The sequence below is a fragment of the Cotesia glomerata genome, unplaced genomic scaffold, assembly GCF_020080835.1.
Source record: "Cotesia glomerata isolate CgM1 unplaced genomic scaffold, MPM_Cglom_v2.3 scaffold_29, whole genome shotgun sequence".
Taxonomy (NCBI): Eukaryota; Metazoa; Arthropoda; class Insecta; order Hymenoptera; family Braconidae; genus Cotesia; species Cotesia glomerata.
In genome coordinates this window covers 1-18,911 of record NW_025403440.1, presented here as the reverse complement: position 1 = coordinate 18,911, position 18,911 = coordinate 1, and the positions used below count along the sequence as shown (strand labels likewise).

At 27.9% G+C, this 18,911-nt stretch overlaps 3 protein-coding genes and 2 long non-coding RNA genes across 6 annotated transcripts; 3 read left to right on the top strand and 2 right to left on the bottom strand.

Moving 5' to 3' along the window:
- Positions 1–420: 420 nt before the first annotated feature.
- LOC123274287 (protein I'm not dead yet-like) lies at positions 421–13,139 on the bottom strand. Its single transcript, XM_044741847.1, has 23 exons — positions 12,979–13,139; positions 12,190–12,647; positions 11,846–11,967; positions 11,231–11,388; positions 10,657–10,730; positions 10,451–10,560; positions 10,149–10,363; positions 9,977–10,085; positions 9,817–9,899; positions 9,671–9,734; positions 9,532–9,607; positions 9,333–9,467; positions 8,667–8,772; positions 8,345–8,573; positions 8,141–8,270; positions 2,957–2,993; positions 2,463–2,846; positions 2,269–2,383; positions 2,089–2,156; positions 1,841–1,966; positions 1,445–1,774; positions 991–1,369; positions 421–922 (listed from the first exon to the last, which is right to left on the bottom strand). The coding sequence occupies exons 3-23, from the start codon at positions 11,885–11,887 to the stop codon at positions 665–667; spliced, it is 3,228 nt and encodes a 1,075-aa protein (XP_044597782.1). The 5' UTR covers positions 11,888–11,967; positions 12,190–12,647; positions 12,979–13,139; the 3' UTR covers positions 421–664.
- LOC123274297 lies at positions 2,956–3,822 on the bottom strand. The gene is made up of 2 exons (XR_006511486.1): positions 3,617–3,822; positions 2,956–3,066 (listed from the first exon to the last, which is right to left on the bottom strand). It is a non-coding gene; the product is annotated as an uncharacterized LOC123274297 (long non-coding RNA).
- On the top strand, positions 3,900–7,065 carry LOC123274295 (GPI transamidase component PIG-S). Of its 2 annotated transcripts, none has more exons than XM_044741861.1 (8): positions 3,900–4,312; positions 4,867–5,097; positions 5,361–5,555; positions 5,624–5,842; positions 5,907–6,095; positions 6,171–6,466; positions 6,525–6,877; positions 6,964–7,065. In XM_044741861.1, exons 1-8 carry the CDS (start codon positions 4,303–4,305, stop codon positions 7,061–7,063), a joined length of 1,593 nt encoding a protein of 530 aa, XP_044597796.1. In that variant the 5' UTR covers positions 3,900–4,302; the 3' UTR covers positions 7,064–7,065. The 2 variants fall into 2 exon arrangements, with proteins under 2 accessions (XP_044597796.1, XP_044597795.1); XM_044741860.1 differs by lacking the exon at positions 3,900–4,312 and adding an exon at positions 4,409–4,540.
- A 1,754-nt stretch (positions 13,140–14,893) lies between the features above and the next one.
- Positions 14,894–16,093, top strand: LOC123274296 (protein OPI10 homolog). Its single transcript, XM_044741863.1, has 3 exons — positions 14,894–15,198; positions 15,282–15,411; positions 15,478–16,093. Exons 1-3 carry the CDS (start codon positions 15,169–15,171, stop codon positions 15,906–15,908), a joined length of 591 nt encoding a protein of 196 aa, XP_044597798.1. The 5' UTR covers positions 14,894–15,168; the 3' UTR covers positions 15,909–16,093.
- Positions 16,094–16,744: 651 nt separating this feature from the next.
- On the top strand, positions 16,745–18,893 carry LOC123274286. The gene is made up of 2 exons (XR_006511485.1): positions 16,745–17,189; positions 18,809–18,893. It is a non-coding gene; the product is annotated as an uncharacterized LOC123274286 (long non-coding RNA).
- The last annotated feature ends 18 nt before the right edge of the window (positions 18,894–18,911 follow it).

The following is an 18,911-nucleotide window of genomic DNA, read 5'->3' as shown; positions in this document are numbered from 1 at the left end:
TTCGCGCGCAGTTTTAGAAATTGAGGTTAGAACGGTTGTGATGTTGGAAAAATAATATAATTATAATTACAAGTTTTTTGTTGGAGTTTATAAATAAGATTAATTGAAAAATTATGGATAAATAAAGTTATTTTGTATAAAAAAAATTATTAAATTATTTTTATTTATAAAAATATTTATAAATTACCGGTATTAGTATTAAATTATCAGCGGTGTTTATAAAAAAAAAAAAAAGGTTATATTATTTAATAAAAGTGGAATTGATAATTTAGATCGATATTATTTAATCGGACTTTGATTTTAAATAAAAATAACAATTATTAATCAACACAATGGCTCCAGGACAGAATACTGAAGAAGTTGACTTTGATGGTAAGTTTAAAATAGCTTTGTTTTTTAAAAATAAAAAAAATTAAATAATTTATTTAATAAATATTATAATAAAGAAAGACATTTTTTATGTACAAATTTCGTATAATTTTTTATTTACATTAAAAACAGTGACAAATAATTATCTTAACAGGAAGTTATAGTGTATATTTTTTTTTCAACAAAAATATAACCATCGAGATTTATCTAAATCATTACTGAATATCCATATTATCACGGCATAATATAATTAATACTTAGTCATCAGACAGGTTGAGAAAAAGTGCAAAAATAATTAATTTTCATGAGCCCATGAGGGAATTTCATGTAAGTCAAATACGTAGACACCCCAAGTGATCCATGATATGCATATAACTATCAGAGTTATTACTGTTGGGCCTATTCCTGCAATAATGAAATCTTTAGTCCTGATGTGGCCAGCTGCACTGACGATTGCATTGGGTGGAGTGCCAACTGGCAAGTGAAATGAAAACGAACAGCAGAGAGCGACCGGCAGCATCAAGTACAGTGGATGAACTTCCATTGAAACACTCTGAAAAAAATAATTAATACTAGACATAAATATCAATCGTTGAAGCTAGTTGAAATGAATTTATTTACCATATCAGCTAAAACTGGCACGATTATATTAGCAACAGCAACGTTAGCTGTTAATTCAGTGACAATTTCAGCGAATAAACAGACAATAAATAGAGTAATGGTACGATTAATACTTTTCAAATGCCCTAGTTCTTCTCCAAGCATTTTAGAGAGTCCAGTATCTTTACTGCCAATAGCAATGGCAAAGCCACCGCCGAGGACAAAAATTAAACTCCAGTGCATTTTCTGGTGAATTGTCTTCCAGTCAATCAACGCAGGCGACGGTCTGGTCGGTCGCTTGCTCGGATCTTTGTCAAATGCACGAAGAAAGTCTAATTTTGATGGTATGATGAATAGTAAAATAATTATCCCGACAACAGCCGTTGAATCTTTCACTGGTCTGCAGAAAAATAAATAATTATCGACACGAATAAAAGGATAAATAATTATAATAATTGTATTTAAATGAACTAACAGGCCTGTAATGTAAGTAGGCCAACCACGTACGAATCCAGGCTCCCTGAAGAACCAAAAAAGCACAACGGCAAGAAAAAGAAAAGCGACGATCGACTCGTACCACGTAACAGGTCCGAGATCTCTGTATCTTTTATCAATAACTGACTTAGCAACTTTTTCCCCTTCCTCGCCGATATTTATGGCACGCGCATCTTGACTTTTTGGTCTAAAAAGTCCCATGTACATTATTTGGAGCCAAAGCCACGTTAGGAATCCCATAATAAGCATCGGTGGTACGGCATAAATCATCCAAGAGGCGAAATTTATTCCAGGACCTTCGGAGAATCGCCTGGAGAATTAAAAAATGAATCTCTAACATCCAAGTTTTAATTGCTGACTATTAAATAATATTTACTCTTCGTATAATCCTTTCAGGGTTAAATTGACTCCACTTCCGACTATGGTACCAATCCCACCGATACTAGATGCATACGAAGCTGATAAATAATATACCATCGTACTGCGTGTTGGTCTTTTTGATCTAAAAATATTTATTTAATTTAATTAGTGATACTTTTTTCAACGCAAACTAAAAATAATAAGAGGAAGCACAGTTGTAATAATAAAATTAAATTGGTTTTGTTTTAATGGATGGTAACGAACCTTTCATCATGATTTGTTGTTTGGTTAATCGGAGTATCATCAAACACAAACATGTCACCGAGACCTTGCTGTACAAATAATATATTATTATAAGCGTACGTTATTAACAAGCAATTAATTATAAAACTTGAGTATTTACAACTGTGATATAACTTAATATTAAATAATTCTTTTAATTACCGCTTCTAATTCAACAAGAACTGTTTCAATAATAGGAATCATCATTGCTGTGGCAGCGGTATTTGAAATCCACATTGAAATAAACATTGTGACATAGAAAAGACCAAGACTCAATCTGAAAATAGTTGACGACAAAAAAATTATGGTAGCTGAATAATGTGTTCTATAAAAGAAAATAAAGGGGAAAATCCTACTTTCTATGACTGCAGCCAATTAATTTGATAATGAGCAAAGCGACTCGCATATGTAATCCTGAATTTTCAATGACAACTGCTATAATAAGACTGCCCAAAAACATAAGAGTAGTGTCATTAATATAAGCATCGCATGTATCAGCCGTGTTTAGAATTCCCAATAGTGGATAGAGTACTACTGGTATCATTCCTGTTATTGGCAATGGCAAGCTTTCAGTGACCCAGTACATGGCCATTATTGCAATTACATATAAACATTTATACATTCGCTCATTGTTTATTATTATCAAGGGTAATAGAATCAATGGCCAGATGATTAAGACAAACGTCTTCCAGTAAATACAAACAAATCTTCCAAGCAGCTTGCCGCAGCCATCTTTCTTCCTGAAATACAAAATAAAATTTATTTAAATAAATAAAATTATTCTGCAATTTAAATATTAATTTTACAAAGTTAATATTTATTCACTGATTAATTAGGTTTATTTACTTACTCTTTAACATCATCTTCGACTTTTACAACAATTTCGTCTGCTTGAGTAACCATCTTAATCTCAATCTCTTGTTAATTCTCTAGTTTTTGAATCTTCAGCCTTATATGTTACTGAAATAAAATAAATTATTATTATTATTATTATTCTTTAAAAAATAATTTTTATGATTATTTTTTTACAACTCAGGTGTTATTACTCCGGGCGAGTTACTCGTAAAAAAAATAATAAAATTTTTCTCATATCTAAATGTATACAGCTTAGAATTAGATAACATTGTTATAATATTCGAAACAATATTTAACAATTTTCAGTTATTTTTCATCACACATTTAAGTAACTAGAATTTAATTTAAACTTCGCACTACATTGACAAAACGATGTGCAGCTGCCGTTTTAGTCTGCCATAGCTTCAATTGACACGCTAACCCTCTACATTAACGAGCATTTTTCACCATTATTCACTTTTTTTATAATTTTACATAGCTTAGCTCACTGTTAAAGTACTGCAGTACTTAATATCTTCATCGCTGTCTTAAAGATAAATTATATTTTTTATTTCATAATTTTTTACACTAATCTCTACTAAGTTGCTCCAAAATCTCAAAAATTCCACTAAAAATTTTACAATTAATAATAATAATAATAATAATGATTACCTACCTTCATGTTCAAAAATTTGTAACTTTTTTTTTTACACAAAATATTTTATCCAAGTCACAATGGCGTTTAAAAAGAAGACATAAACAGCGACCACGTGGTTTTCCGGAAAATATTTCCCGTATCACAAATTCATTAAATTTTAATATAATTTCTAGAAAAAAATTATTTTTTATTTAATTAAAAGACTTTTTTTGAATTTTAAACTTTAGTTTTGTAAAAAATAATTTTTTAATAAAATAATTTTGAACTAAACATTTTTTAAAAATTAAATTTTAATCGAATAAATAAAAATAAATTCCAGAGTTGGAATAAAATTAAAGATGTGACAATCCGAGCGGTAGAAGAATCAGCAAGAACTGTGGACCCTCGCGTTTGGGTTCTGGTTATGGACTGCAATGGGTTGTAGTGTGTTGCTGTAACTTATCCCCCTTCCCTTATTACCCTATTCATTGTCATGGGTTTTTCGTCGTACTTCTTTCAGCAAGTTCAGAAGCACTGCTGTGACGTTGTACAGCTAAAGTTAAAAATACTTTACAAAAACTATCCACTTAATATATTTATATTTATAATATTTAAGAAGATAAATATTTAATTTTTCTTCTGTAATTTAATCACAAACATAACCAATGAATTAACATACAAGTCTTTGTAAATTGACGTTATCTTTATGCCCAATAGATATAAAAATGTTTGGAGGTAAATTTTAAAAAATCCAAAAGCTTAATTATCTTCAATTTAATCTATTATTTAATAAAATAAGACGTAGAAATTTATTTAGTGACAGTTACTGTAATATATAACATGTTTAGTTATGAAGAAATAAACCCGGATCATTTATGACGCTAAGCGATTATCAAGTTTACTTTTTTAAATTATACTTAGATAAAAAGTTAGAAAATTTCAATCAAATGGATAAATGTGAAGGTATAAAAATAATTTTGACTTATAAATAAATTTTTGTTTTTTAAAAGCTCCATCTGAGAATAGAAAATTTAAACATAAATAATTATGTATAGTTTTATTTATTTTCAGTCACTAAATTTATGTGAAAATTAAAGTAGCAGATAATTAATAATTTTTTTAATAAATAAATTAGTGCAAAAAAAATTAGAAAATAAAAATTGACGTGTAGAAATTAAAAAAAAAAATTAAAAATGCAATTTTTGGGAAGAAATTTTTTTGTTAAATAAAATTAAAAAATTTTCAAGTGACTGCTAAATATTTATTTACTTAACTTTAATTTGTTTCAGAAAAATATCGATTGTATGCAAGTGTATCATTTGCATTTTTATTACTTGGAATTGGAGTGCCTCTATGGTGGCATACCACAGCAGTACCACGTGTGACACTGCCGTACTCCGGAATCGGGGAATTATCAAACCTAAATATCAAAATACGCGGTCATGTTATAATTGCATCGGCTTCCGAGCAGCATGCTCAAGTTATAACAAACCAAATTAAAATGGCGTTTGAAAATTCAAGTAAGGACAAATGAATAATTTAATTAACTTGAAAATTAAAAAAAAAAAAAAACATTTATTTCCCACGTCCAATATTAGATAACATATCTTGATAAGTATCACAACAACAAAGCCAGAAGATATAAAAATTAAAATAATCTTATTGATCATACCAGCTGAGATATCTATCAATAGTACATTTGTTTATTTATTATTTATTATTTATAGCCTTACGTAACAATTATCAAAGACACTAGTTTTTATTTATTTTTTAATTATTCCAGCGCTATACAGCCTCAGTGTATCATATGAAGTTATATCTAAGAATCTTGTAAATTCAGTTTTTACGCAATATGACCATGAGAAAATCGCTCGTACGTTTGACATTGGAATCGGAGATTTGTTATTTCTCGAAGCGCCCAATCTAAATGAGATTATTGTTGGTCATCATCGGGCTATTTTTTTCCCAACAAATACTGGTAAATAAATTTATTTTTATTTTAATAATTTATCTGCATTTAAATTTAATCTTTAAAAAATATTTCAGATGCGTTTAAACTGGTACAAATATTGTCTCACATGATTCTCAGGGATGAATCACTGATTTTGACAAGAAACGCTATGACAGATCCAACAAAATACAGCTTGGATGAAGAAAATCGTCGCAGATTTCCTCCGAGTTCCACTTACGATGTTTTACTTACAGTAGTTAATCCAGACCCTCAAAAATTAATAGTTAAATGGGATCTGTCTAATATAACTCGGGGTACTTTTAATTATTATTTTTTAATCTTTAATTTTTATTTTTATTATTGTTTAATTTCTTTCAGACTATCTTGAGCCATTTTTGGATCAATTGTCAGTCATAGCAAATTTTTCTGTCAAGTCGCAATGGCTGTACTTGATGCCGCTGGATATTACACCGAAGCAAATACCCGACAGCAGTGAATTGGGAAGACACTTTGCTTTGTCAGAGAGTATTTTACCGCAATTAATAACACCGCTAGAAAAAAAATTGGGTAAATAAATCAATATTAACAAAATACTCTAATAAATTGATCGGATTAATTTATAAAAAATTAATTTATTTACAGCTTCTCAAGTAAGTTTGCATCCGTGTATAAATCTCGTAATGTACTCAGTTCCTTGTGATCAATCACCTTTGTATATTTATACCAAGAGCGGGCACAAATCAAAATCTGTAAACAATGTCAAAGCATTTTTATCTCCTCGTTGGGGAGGTGTAGTAATTTCAAACTCTCCGACTGACGTTTGTAAACAGGCAATTAAAAGTAATTACGAAAAACCTGCTGAAGTTGTTCCAAATGCGGTAACGATCATGGGAGTTTTCTTGTCACAGCTGAGACTTTTATTAGGAATTCCAGAGCCGGTAAGTTTTGATTTAATTAGAATTTGAATGTTTTTATGAATAGTTGATTTATTTTTAGGATGATAAAATTCCGGGGATTATGGTAACTCCCACGCCCGGGGAATCGATTCTCCGTGAATGGGAATTCGACGCGCTTTTACGGGTTCGCGCGATCGAACAACTTACATCAGCAAAATTAACTTTACAGTCACTGGCACAACTTTTGGAGGAAATTAGTAATATTGTTATTACTGAAACTGTCGGAAATAGAATAAAGACTGCTCTTGACCTTATTCATCTATCAGCGGAAAAATTACTCGATGGAAAATTAATGGAGGGCTTTTCTTTGAGTAAAGAATCTTTTGTTACCGCAGAGAAAGCTTTCACAGATCCGTCGTTATTGGCGCTTTTATACTTTCCTGATGATCAAAAGTAAGTAACGCCTACTTAAAACATTCTTGATGGTAAAGTATGATAAAAATCGTACGATAATTAACTCTGATTTTATTTCTATCTAGATATGCAGTGTACATTCCTTTATTTTTGCCCGTAATGATTCCAGTATTATTATCTTTGAAAAATATAACCCGGTATTTTTTAAATAAAAAAAGTCATTGAAATATTAGGCGATTTATTTTTCATTTGATAAATTTATTCATGGTAAGTTTTTAACATTTTTGTAATTGAAAAAAATATAAATAAATAATATACACTTATAATTAAAATTTTATAAGTTATTCAGCTAATTAAAATAACTGAATTATAAAATATCAATTTTTTTTATTGATCCAGTCATTATTTGAGTTTTAAAAAATTATTAGATTGTTTACCATCAAAGAGTAAAATCAAATAATTAAATTTTTATATAATATATTTTTTTTTGCTGTCAGATAAGATAAAGCTTTACGTGTTACTTATATTATAATTAAGCGAATTGAGGTTTCGTTCGATAGATAATAATTATTTGATCATTAACGTAACGAGTAATTGTCTTTTTGTCAGTGAATATTAAGTGTTCAATAATTGCACAACGGTGATTATCTGATCTCATATATATTTTTTTTTTATTAAAAATATTTTCTAAAAAAAAAAATAAGTAAAAATAGTCACCTTAAACATAATAAAATAAAAAAATTTAGTAAGGCAACAAAACGTTTTTTTTTTTAAATTATTTTTACAAAATAAATGATCTAATGATAAACAATCGTACAGATGTAAATCGCAAATGAATAAAAGTTATGATCGAAATGATAATAATAATATTAATAATAATAACAATAATCGTAATAATTAGAATAAAATAATGATCCTTAATAAAAATATTATATTGATATTAAAGCTCAAAATTTATCATTTATCATTTGCACGAATGTGTAGTAAGTACACAGTCATTATCGGACTTTCATGAATATTAAACTATAACATAATAGTAATAATAATAATAATAATATATTAACAAATTATTAATTAAGTAAAAATATAAAAATTAATAACGACAGATGATAAAATGGTGGTTCCTCATTAGAAAGGTTGATAAAAAATCAACTTAGAGATATTAAGGAACTTGAGAGTAGCGTGAGTGAATAATGAATCGAATAAAAATAAATTAGTTAATTGTATCGATGTACCTAAATTGTTATAGCAATGTAAAAACATAATTTTAAAAAATCATAAGAAATAAAATCTAAATTCAACTTTGAACTAGCTTTATCGCGTGCTGTAACGCGTCAGCGATCTTCTGAAATACAGGTACATTTTCGCGCTTTGCATAGTCCGAGAGATACATTCTACCACGATTGTAGTCTTTTGTAGCTTGCTCGGTTAACTGTGGAATTAATAATAAAATTTTACTTTGAGGAATAATTAAAATTTTAATAAGAATTAAAAATATAAAATTACCTGTTCACCAGAAACAACACAGCCATCGGGCATTAATTGTATACAAAGGACAAGCTTAACGCGTAGTCCAATTAAATGAGCTGCCAATGCGGCTATAGCAACACCCCTAGAATGCTGAGGTAGTACCAATAAAATAACTCGTGAGCTTTTCATTCGTTGTAACTCTGATGGCATTGTCATAACCGTGTAGTCATTTGCACTCGGTCGGTTTAATGACAGGCCTACTGATCTGAAGATTTAAAACAATTTAAATCAATTCATTTTCCTATATAAAAGGCATTGATCTGCCATTAACCTTTTTAAATTATTATATTATACTTACTCAATCAGTGGTATGGCTGATGATTCTAACCAAATGTGATCTTTCCCAACGACTCCAATGTATAAATCACATTTCTCGGAATCAGGCACATGGCTTTGTGTCCAGTCTAAGGCATAAATAAATTTATTTAATGATTAAAATTAATTGATTAATAGACATTGAATAATCTATATTATTAAGAGAATAAGCAAAATTTTGTGGCCAGTGTATTTATATGATAAAATCGGTTTTTTTAGTATCATTTCAAAGGTCTTGATTTAAAATTTGTGCCTTTTCAAGGTTTCATGTCATTCTCACTGATAGTCAATTTATTATGATAAGTATTTAAGCTGCATTCAAAAATTCTCTATCTCTAGATATGTAATTAAGAAATGACTTTTTATCTTGTAAACTATTGACATTTTTAAAGATTTAAGCTCATCCCATTGTTACACTCATCGAGACCTTTCATTTGAGTACCCACATCAATTTTTCATATATTTTATATATTTATATATATTACATATATGTATATATGAAAAATATATGAAAATGCATGTGGGTACTCAAATGAAAGCTCTTGATGAGTGTAACATCGGGATGAGCTTATATATCTTTAAAAACGTCAATATTTAAAAGAATACAGTCACATAGTGACTACAAGGTTGCTAGTTGTTTAATAATTACCTTCACATGTGGTTATATTATTTTTAAATCGCTGCATCCATTCATTTGCTAACGCCCAAAATTGCTCTAAATTTATTTGTTGTCCAGCTAAGTCTTCTATACTTGAACAATTTTTCATTACACTCTCATAGGTATCTACAATAAATTTATTTCTGTATAAAATTAAGATGGTAATTTTTTTTTTATTTAAATTACCAACCTGATTGACTAATGGCATTAAATAATTCAGACATGGACATATTGCACTTAATACTTGATTGCAGCGCTCTCCAGGCCTGGAAATATAGATGCAAAATTTAAATAATTCGTAAAATTAATTTTTATAAAAAAAGACTTACATCTTCTAAACGAACAGTTCCTGTGTCGTTGACGTCGATAGAACCAAACACCTCTTTTAATTTTCTGCACAAAAATAGCCAGAATAAATTTTTTTTATAACAATGATCGTTGATAAAAGTTAAGAGTGTTGAAGAATAATATTTACATTGTATCGATGCCGTTTTTTCGCGTAGGCTTTATTCCGTCTTCGTGGTTCAAATCTTGAACATTAATTGCTTCTCGGAGAATCTGGAAAAAAAAAAATTGATTTTTTTTTTAATTATTTACAATAACATAAATAATAATTTTATTATTGTAACTATTACTTTGGAAGTTCCATTTAGGGCACCGGAGATACTTTCAAATATGGGAATTCCTTGTCTCTCTGTTAAATATTCAAGTACTAATAGCCCATTCATTAAATCACAATATTCCCTAAAAATATTGTAAATATTTATTGATTGATTTATTTAGATAAAAATAAAAAATAAATCTTACAATGCGGAAATAGTTTCTCCTAAAATAGTTTGATTTTGTTGATAATGATAAACAACAAGTACTAATGAATGACTTCTTGTAGCCGCTAGTTGAGCCGCCTCAATTATACCCGCGGTATTACGAGTTTGATTATCTATTACGAAAAGTAAAACTTGTGCCGTTTCTTTAGCCTCGTATTCTTCGGCGATTAATTCCGGTCCCCATTGAGAGACTTGCTGTAAATAAATATAAAAAAAAAGAAATTTAATAAATTCATCCGAAAAAATTTTGAATATATTAATAATAAAATAAACAATTCTAACCGGATTATAATAAGTAATTCCAAGTCTTTGAAGCGTAGGGATTGCTATCTCTGATCGCCAAGTTGTGGGATTACAAGATCCACCCAAAAATACTTGATATGTCATCCTTTCTAATAAAGATGAAAAAAAAAAGATATAAGTGAATAAGATTAAAGCAAATAAATGTAACCTGAATGGGCTAAATTGAGTTATTGTGGCTCACTTACTTGATCCAATTTTACCATTATTTTCCTTTCCATTACAGTGTAGCGAGTGAGAGGCACTCATAGGAACAGTTGCTCTGCAAAAAAAAAAAAAAAAAAAAAATTAAAAAAAAAAATAAAGTAAAAAATAAAAAATATAGGTTGTTATAGAAATGAATTTAGTCGCTGACTGACTCAGGGTATATTGAAAGCTTATTATTATTATTATTATTATTATTAAAAACAAAGTACAGCCGCAGATGGATTTGATACTTAAAAAAATTAGATGCTTAAAACACACCAACGCACGTGAATATTAAGTAAATGTAGTAATAACAATAATAATAAATGTGTTGTAATAAACATAAATTAATGTGAAACTAAAAACAGTTATTCAAAAGAATAAAAAACTGTTTTAAATAGACATACTTTTTTAATATCAAATCCTTTTGCAGTAAGACACATAATGTCTTATTTCGTCATCTTGAATAGTCTCCAACATTGGAGTTGGCTACAAAATAATTACAATTTTTATTTTGTAACAAATAGAGAGATTTTATATTAAACTAATAATTATTGGATATTTAAATAATAATACCGTTGTTCGCACAATTGTGCAAGTATCCTTGTAAATGTACTCAAATTTCCAATCATTATACAGGTATCAGGATTGTCCTCAGTGCAGTCTTCTGCTTGCTGCAGCATTTCACGCACTTGATGCTCGGTTACTGACAAATTCATGTCTACTAGATTCACCTGGGTACAAAAAACCAACAACAATAAAGACCAACACTCATTATAATAAATTACAAATAATTATAAATAATAGTGATTTATACACTCCGATCGATACTTTACTTCGCTCGAATGCGTCATACCGGACAATTTTTTATTAAATTCACTACTGTACAGAGATGACCCATCGTTTTTTTTTTTTTATAATCTATAATCACGCTATTAAAACTCAATAACAGGGAGAATCCACCATTCATAGCGTTGAATAATGTTACCCAAAATAAATGACTTTTAGTGTAATTTAGATTCTTATCTGTTCAAGACGACATTAAAAATAAAAAATAAACGCATTGGCTTGTAATATTACACACGTATAACGAATAAAAAATTTATTTCAACGAAATAATCTTTTAAGTATTAGTTTATTATTTATTTCAAAGAAGTAATAAATTTTTTGTATGATCAAAAAAATACTTACGTAAATTAAAATGAGATTGTAAATAAACTTTGATAATAACATTTACAATTCCCATTGTTAACACACTTTGAAAAAAAAAAAAATTAAACTGTAATTCGTAGGTCTAGTTCATTCTTCGTATTCTGTAACAGTAAAAAGAAACAAAGTTAAAAATCAATAATAAATTTAAATAGAACAAGACTGAAATTGCGTGTGCTTAATTACATCAGTATAATATTAACAAAAATGAAATTTTTGCGTCGGTGGAATAAATAGAAAAAAAATACACGTTATTACTCCAGATTTTATTATAAAATAAAGCAAAATAAAAGTGAATGATATTTATGTATAGCTTATTGACTAACCTTGCTGAAACCTCGAGAGTATAGACCCTACACTGTTTGTGTATTACACTCTAAACAAATCCGTATGTATATATATGTATACGTAGTATAACTTTTTAATTCAATCCCATCGATTGCTTTCATTTTCTCAATTCCCCGATCTTTCTCTCCATCTCTCTTTTAAAACTCAATCCAACAATTATTTATCTCTTTCTCGATGCGTACTTATTTTCTCTTGTCTATTTACTCAATATCTCAATGAGCCATTCCACAATACAATACTATTGTATTTAATTACTTCCTTCTTATACTTGTTCGATTAAAAATTAACATGAATGGTAAATAACTATTCAAACTCTCCGCAAAATCATCATCGACGACAGCAACCTTGCGTACTCGCGCTATTGCTCATACTTATTTATACACACCGTTATATTTAAAATGAAAGAATCAACACACACGGCATCGTGCGCTCAACTCTGAAAAGCAAAAACGGAATTATACTCTGAGCAACATACACACACTCACATATATATATAGAGACATATAAATTTTAATATAAAAAAAAAAAAAAAAAAAAATCAAAAATTAAAATCTTTTCTTCCCAAAATTGTCACACGCTCCAACTCGGTAAACAATTGACTGATATATTTATTTTTAAAATAAGTATATCACTCAGTTAAACAAATATTTTTATTCATAACTAAAAAATAATAATAATCTGTTTGACAGTAATATTATCACTTGCTATTGTTTCCTGTTTACCCACTAGTTTAACTGGATAATTAAAAAAATAATTAACAAACTTACCTTTAAAATTAAATATTAATTCCAATGAAAATTTAAATGCCTCCAAGAATTATAATAATCAATCAAACTTGGTGATATTTCCACGTGACATCAAACATCAAATAACAATAAAATATTCCATCAGACGAGTGTTTTATTTGTGGAATTATTTATTTAAAAATTTGCTTTTTAATTCAGCTGAAAATCAATAGTGATTGCTGATCGATAAAAGAAGAAATAAAATAAACATAAGTATATATAATATATCACCGTGAATATTAATTAATATCTTAACACGTAAATGTAATTGTTATATTGCAATTAATGTATAACAATTGTTTGTATTGCTGAATATAATATAATATATATATAGATATAGATACTGTGATGCTGATTATATATACATATTATGATAAACAACGCGAGTAGTGTAGACACCGAGACAAGATTGTGGCGAGTAAGTGTTTTTGCGGTAGCAGCAAAAAAATTTGCGTGTGCGTTGTCTCCACTCACGGTTCGCACACGTACTACTGTATACTGTATATAAAATGTTAAAATGTATAAAAAGAATGACGTAAACCTCTAACAATGAAGCGTGATGTCACACTGTCAACTTGACACACTGCTATATATATCTATATATATATATATATATATATGTATTTATGTATACATCTACATATATACATATTTTTAAAGCACACATATAGTATACGGTTAGCCAGAGTAGCTTATGTACGAATACAGGCGGATAAACACGAACTGCGAACCGCCAACCGACGGGTTTCATTTTTCTCCCCACTACTTTTATATTATTGTTATTGTTTTATGTTATACATCGCAATTCATTTATCTCTTTTCACTGACACTCGCTCTTTATCATCGATTCGTCGCTTTATCTTTGTCTTTTTTGTTGTTGTTTAGATCTATCCAGTGTAAGATAGCACAAGATAGAAATAGAAAGGAACGAGAAAGCGCTCTACGCCAAACGTTATTTCGTTTCTTCTCTTGATCAAATATGGTAACGGAGTTTTGTAGGAAATTCAATATATATCTCCGACATATTTTATATTTATAAATTTTTATATGTATATATCTTTATCTTGTTTGTTTATTAACTAATAAGTTTATCATTTAATTACGGAGCTCACAAGTTATATTTTTTATTGATTAATTATTTGTTTTGTTTCAGAGACCCTGGAAAAAAAAATTAAAAATATTAATCGATTTCTTGTTTATTAATTTTGGCTGATTTATCTAAATTTTTATGGAAAATTACACATTTGTCCAACAAGGGATCAGCTGATCAGTAAATAAAAATTATTTTTTCATTATATTTTTTAGTGTAAAAAATTTTAAAAATATAATGTTGCACTTGAAAACTGAAGATAACATAAAACATTAAATTGTACGAAGATAATAAGTTAATTCATTTTTTAATGATATGTAAGTAGAGTTTGATTACTTAATTGTATGTATATATGTTATATATTATATATTTTACGCCGTATAAACTCAATAAGTGTAACACTTATCTTTATGTTACCATTAATATGTTCAGATAAATTATAAAGCGCAACGCTGGCTTCATTATTCGATATTTATCAACAAACGCAGTGGAGATTTTGATGCGTTCATATTTATATATAATTCATGAATATGTTTTATCACCAAAAAAAAAAACTTTTGTATTACGTCGCAAGTATTTTTAAAATTTCCTGTTATTTTTGAATTTAGAACTGCACACTAGCGCCATTTGTTTAAATAAATTAACAATGATAAGAACGAAATCTCCTGGATTTATTTTTACAGCAAGTAAATTATTTTAATTATTTATTTCATTTTTTTATAAATAATTTTTAAAAATAAATTTTTAGTATTGAAATTTTATTTTAAAAATTAAAAATTTTGACAGCTGACTTAAAAATTTTTCCAGAAAGTTCAAGAACAAAAACGATCAGAGCGACTCTATACTTGTGAGGTTGCGACTCAAAACAATCGAAATAAACCTTTTTATTGTAAACTGAACCCTATATACATAAACTAGCGTATTGTGATTGTGATTATAAATTGTTATTTTACAAATAATAATTGTATTTATCAACTATTTTTTTGTTGAACTGTCAAAATATAAACAAGCTTAATTGAAGACTAGGTTTTTTATTATATTATCCAGCTGATGATGTTCTAAGAATAATTAAACAGAATAAAATGTTGGGAATAATTGTGTCCGGTCGTCTGGTAATAATTAAATCACTATAAATATTTATGTAATTCAATTAGTCAATATAAATAATTAATTAGTAAAATAATTTAATTTTTAGGTGCAAACAGACTTTCAGCAAATAAGTGAAAATCAATTTTTAATAAATGTACCCGATGCTGACAATGTCAATCACATTGTTATATTTCTCACGGGTACAGTGCCTCTTCCTGAGGGAATGGGTGGTGCAGGTAATCATCAAATTATTTTTTTAACCCTATAATTAATAAATATTAATTGTCTAAATAAATTTTAAGTGTACTTCAGCTGGCCAGACACGAACGCTCCTCCAAACTGGCAGTTTCTAGGTTACATCTCCAACAACAAACCATCGGCGATCTTCCGGATATCGGACCTAAAGAAGAACCACGAGTTCGAGAACGCGAACCTGGGGATCTTCGGTGCTAAAATATCTCACTCAGCGCAAATAGGAATCTCTGTGGAGCCGCTTTCAGCCATTGAACCTTTATCGGCGTTAGTCGCGAGCACGACTACTGAGTCACACGTTAAATTCGCCCAGAAGATGATCATCAACTTTATGAATTACGTGTCTAGTTTCTCAGTAACTCAGTCGCAGATGACTCCCAATCCTACGGAGAATTTCGTACCGCTGTCGTCAGTCCAAGGCTGGTATGAGACTTTCGAGCGACGGCTGCAACAAAATCCAAACTTTTGGAAACAATTGTGATGGTTAAATGGTTAAACACTATGATTAATTCTCACCATTCGTCTCATTTAATGTCTTTTATATTCTTATACTTTTATTAAAATCAATCTTTATTGATAAGTACGCTAACTATTAATATTTATCATTTCTTTTTTTATGTCCAGTTAAATAACAAATCAGTTCAGATCTAATAAAAAAAATTCATTCTACATTTTTATTTAAATTTTAATTATAGTTAAATAAGTTAGTCGTAAGTTTTTTTTTATTACAATATTTAACATTAAATATTTGAACAGTTTTATTGATAAGCGATTTAAAATTTTATTACCGCTTCAGTAATAATTATTTATTTAAGCAGTAGAAGATAATTTTAACGTCAAAAATTAAAAAAAAAAAAGAAGTTATTTGCTGGTATGAAAAAAATTATGACATTAAAGTTAGCAGTCACTAGAGAATTTTTTAATTTTTTTTTAACAAACAAATTTGTTAAAAAAAATTGCATTTTTTATTTTTCAAAATTTCTACATTTTTTTTTCTAATTTTTTTTGCCGTAATTTATTTAAAAAACAAAATTCTAAAAATTATTAAATATCTGCTAAATTTATTTATGAAAATTAATTTAGCAGACATTTTATAATTTTAAGAATTTTTTTTATAAATAAATTATGTCAAAGAAAATGAGAAAAAAAAATGACATTTAGAAAATTAAAACATTAACTAATCGAATTTTTTAGAAATAATTTTTCGGAGCAAATTTATTTATTAAAAAAAAATCAAAAAATTGTCAACTGCTAACTTTAATATCATAATTTATTTTTCATAAAAATTATCTTAAAAAATTATTTTATGTACTTAAATAATAAAGGTCAATAACTTGCGGTAAAAAATTGTAAATGAAATAAAAAAAACAAAGCTTGACTAAAAAGTATCAGATTATATCGTGGTTTACCACTTTGATATAAAAGAAATAGCAATGTTTACATACTTACTACGAATAAGTGACTTTTTAAGCACCGGTATAAATATAAAATATAAAATTACAAATAAAACATTAAGGCCAGTATCCAACGATCAACGCGACATAAAAAATTACAGCAGGCAGGCAGCAGACAGTACACAACTTGGATGCCCAACTGTAATGTAATGTTATATTACTCTGTAGCTCTCCGCACACCTAATCAGTACACGATCCACATAAAAGGACATTATTCTCGGTGATAGTAAGAGACGTATACTCACAACACGATTATTGTAACGTTTAATTATGAAAGTGTCACCATTAAAACTTCTTGCAATCGATAAGTAAGTACCTGTATTGAATTGCCTATAAAAATCTACGTTTTATATCAATCATTTACCATAGCATACATATATGTGTATAAGTATATATATATAGATACAATGACTGTTGGCCGCAAAAAAATTTTGTTTTCGAAGAGTGTTTACTTGGTGTTGTCTCGCTGCATGACTTTTATATTTATAAAAAAACTCCGAGTGTATAAATAGATTTTTTTTAATGCTTCGTGTTGGATCATCTGTAATGAAGTAATTAAATGTCGACTATAATATGATATTATATTATATTGTAGGTATAGTTGTAAAACAGTGAATGCGAATGATTACGATATGAGTACGCCTTGATGTACTTTGACTGGCTTTGACACACACTCCATTTACATTTTGCCATGTGTGTGGCTTAGTTAAAGACCTGCCAAGTTAACATGTCTTGTGAATATAATCTAATGTTCAGCTGCTGCTAGCTGTCTTTTGCTATTGAATGCCGTGTGACGTAGTGCATCTCTAAAAGTATATAATATAATAATAAAAAATATATATATATTCACATTTATATTTATGTGTATGTACATATCACTATTGACACATACATACATAAATAACATGCTATATAACACTAAATATATATCTGTATTCATTTACATTTATATTATACTTATACATATATATATCTAAGCATGTACATATGTAGTATATATGTATAATTGCAAGTCGTGATCAAGTACATTTGCGCGCGCGTCTCGTCTACAATTGTGTCTTGTTGCTCATTGTTGTAAATTACCATTTAGAAAAAATTTATAACACTGAAGTTGGCAGTGATTAGAAATTTTTTATTGTTTTATTTAAATAAAATTATTATTAAAAATTTCACATGTGAAAATTTTTTTTCATTATTTGGAATTTTTTTAATTGTAATTGATTTATTATAAAATTAAAAAAAAAAATTTGACAGTTGTCAGCTAATTTCAGTATAATAAAAATTATACTGAAGTTGACAGATATTAAAAATGTTTTTAGAATTTTATAGCAATTAAATTATGAAAAAAATTTAATTAAAAAGTTCCACATGTGAAAATTTATAAAAATGACAAGTGAAAATTTTTAGAAGCATTTTTTTATTGTAATTTAGTTAAAAAAATTTTTTAAATTGACAGCTGACGTCTAACTTCAGTATTATTAAAAATTTACCTCTATTTTTAAATTTTATTGTTGTTATAAATTTAATAATTGTTTAAATTAGACATTTAATTGTAAAAAAAAATGAAATTCGGAGTTTTATTGAAATTTTCTTAAATTTTTTAGTGCAAGCGGACGTGTTTGGTGTTTTACTGGTTGTAGATAAGAAAATCGTGGAATATATATACTCGCAAATATATTTCGCGTATGAGATGGTATTTTTGTTAATTTACATGTTGCCGTCGCAATGAAAACTGCTTATTTCGTCATTGATGTGAAAGACACGATAATTATCACGTACGATTAATGTACTACGTTACGATTATTGTTTACAGCTGTGTGAATTCTTTATAAATTAATGTGTATTAATATTGTTGTTATTGTTAGCAGTTTATTATTATTATTATTATTATTTAGTAGTAATGAAAATGTTTTTGTTTTATTTTTAGAGAGATCAGTGGGATATTTAGAGTGAAGAAAAAATATTAATAACAGACATAAGAAAATAATCTTCTACATAAACATAAAGAGAAATAAATGATATAAAAATAA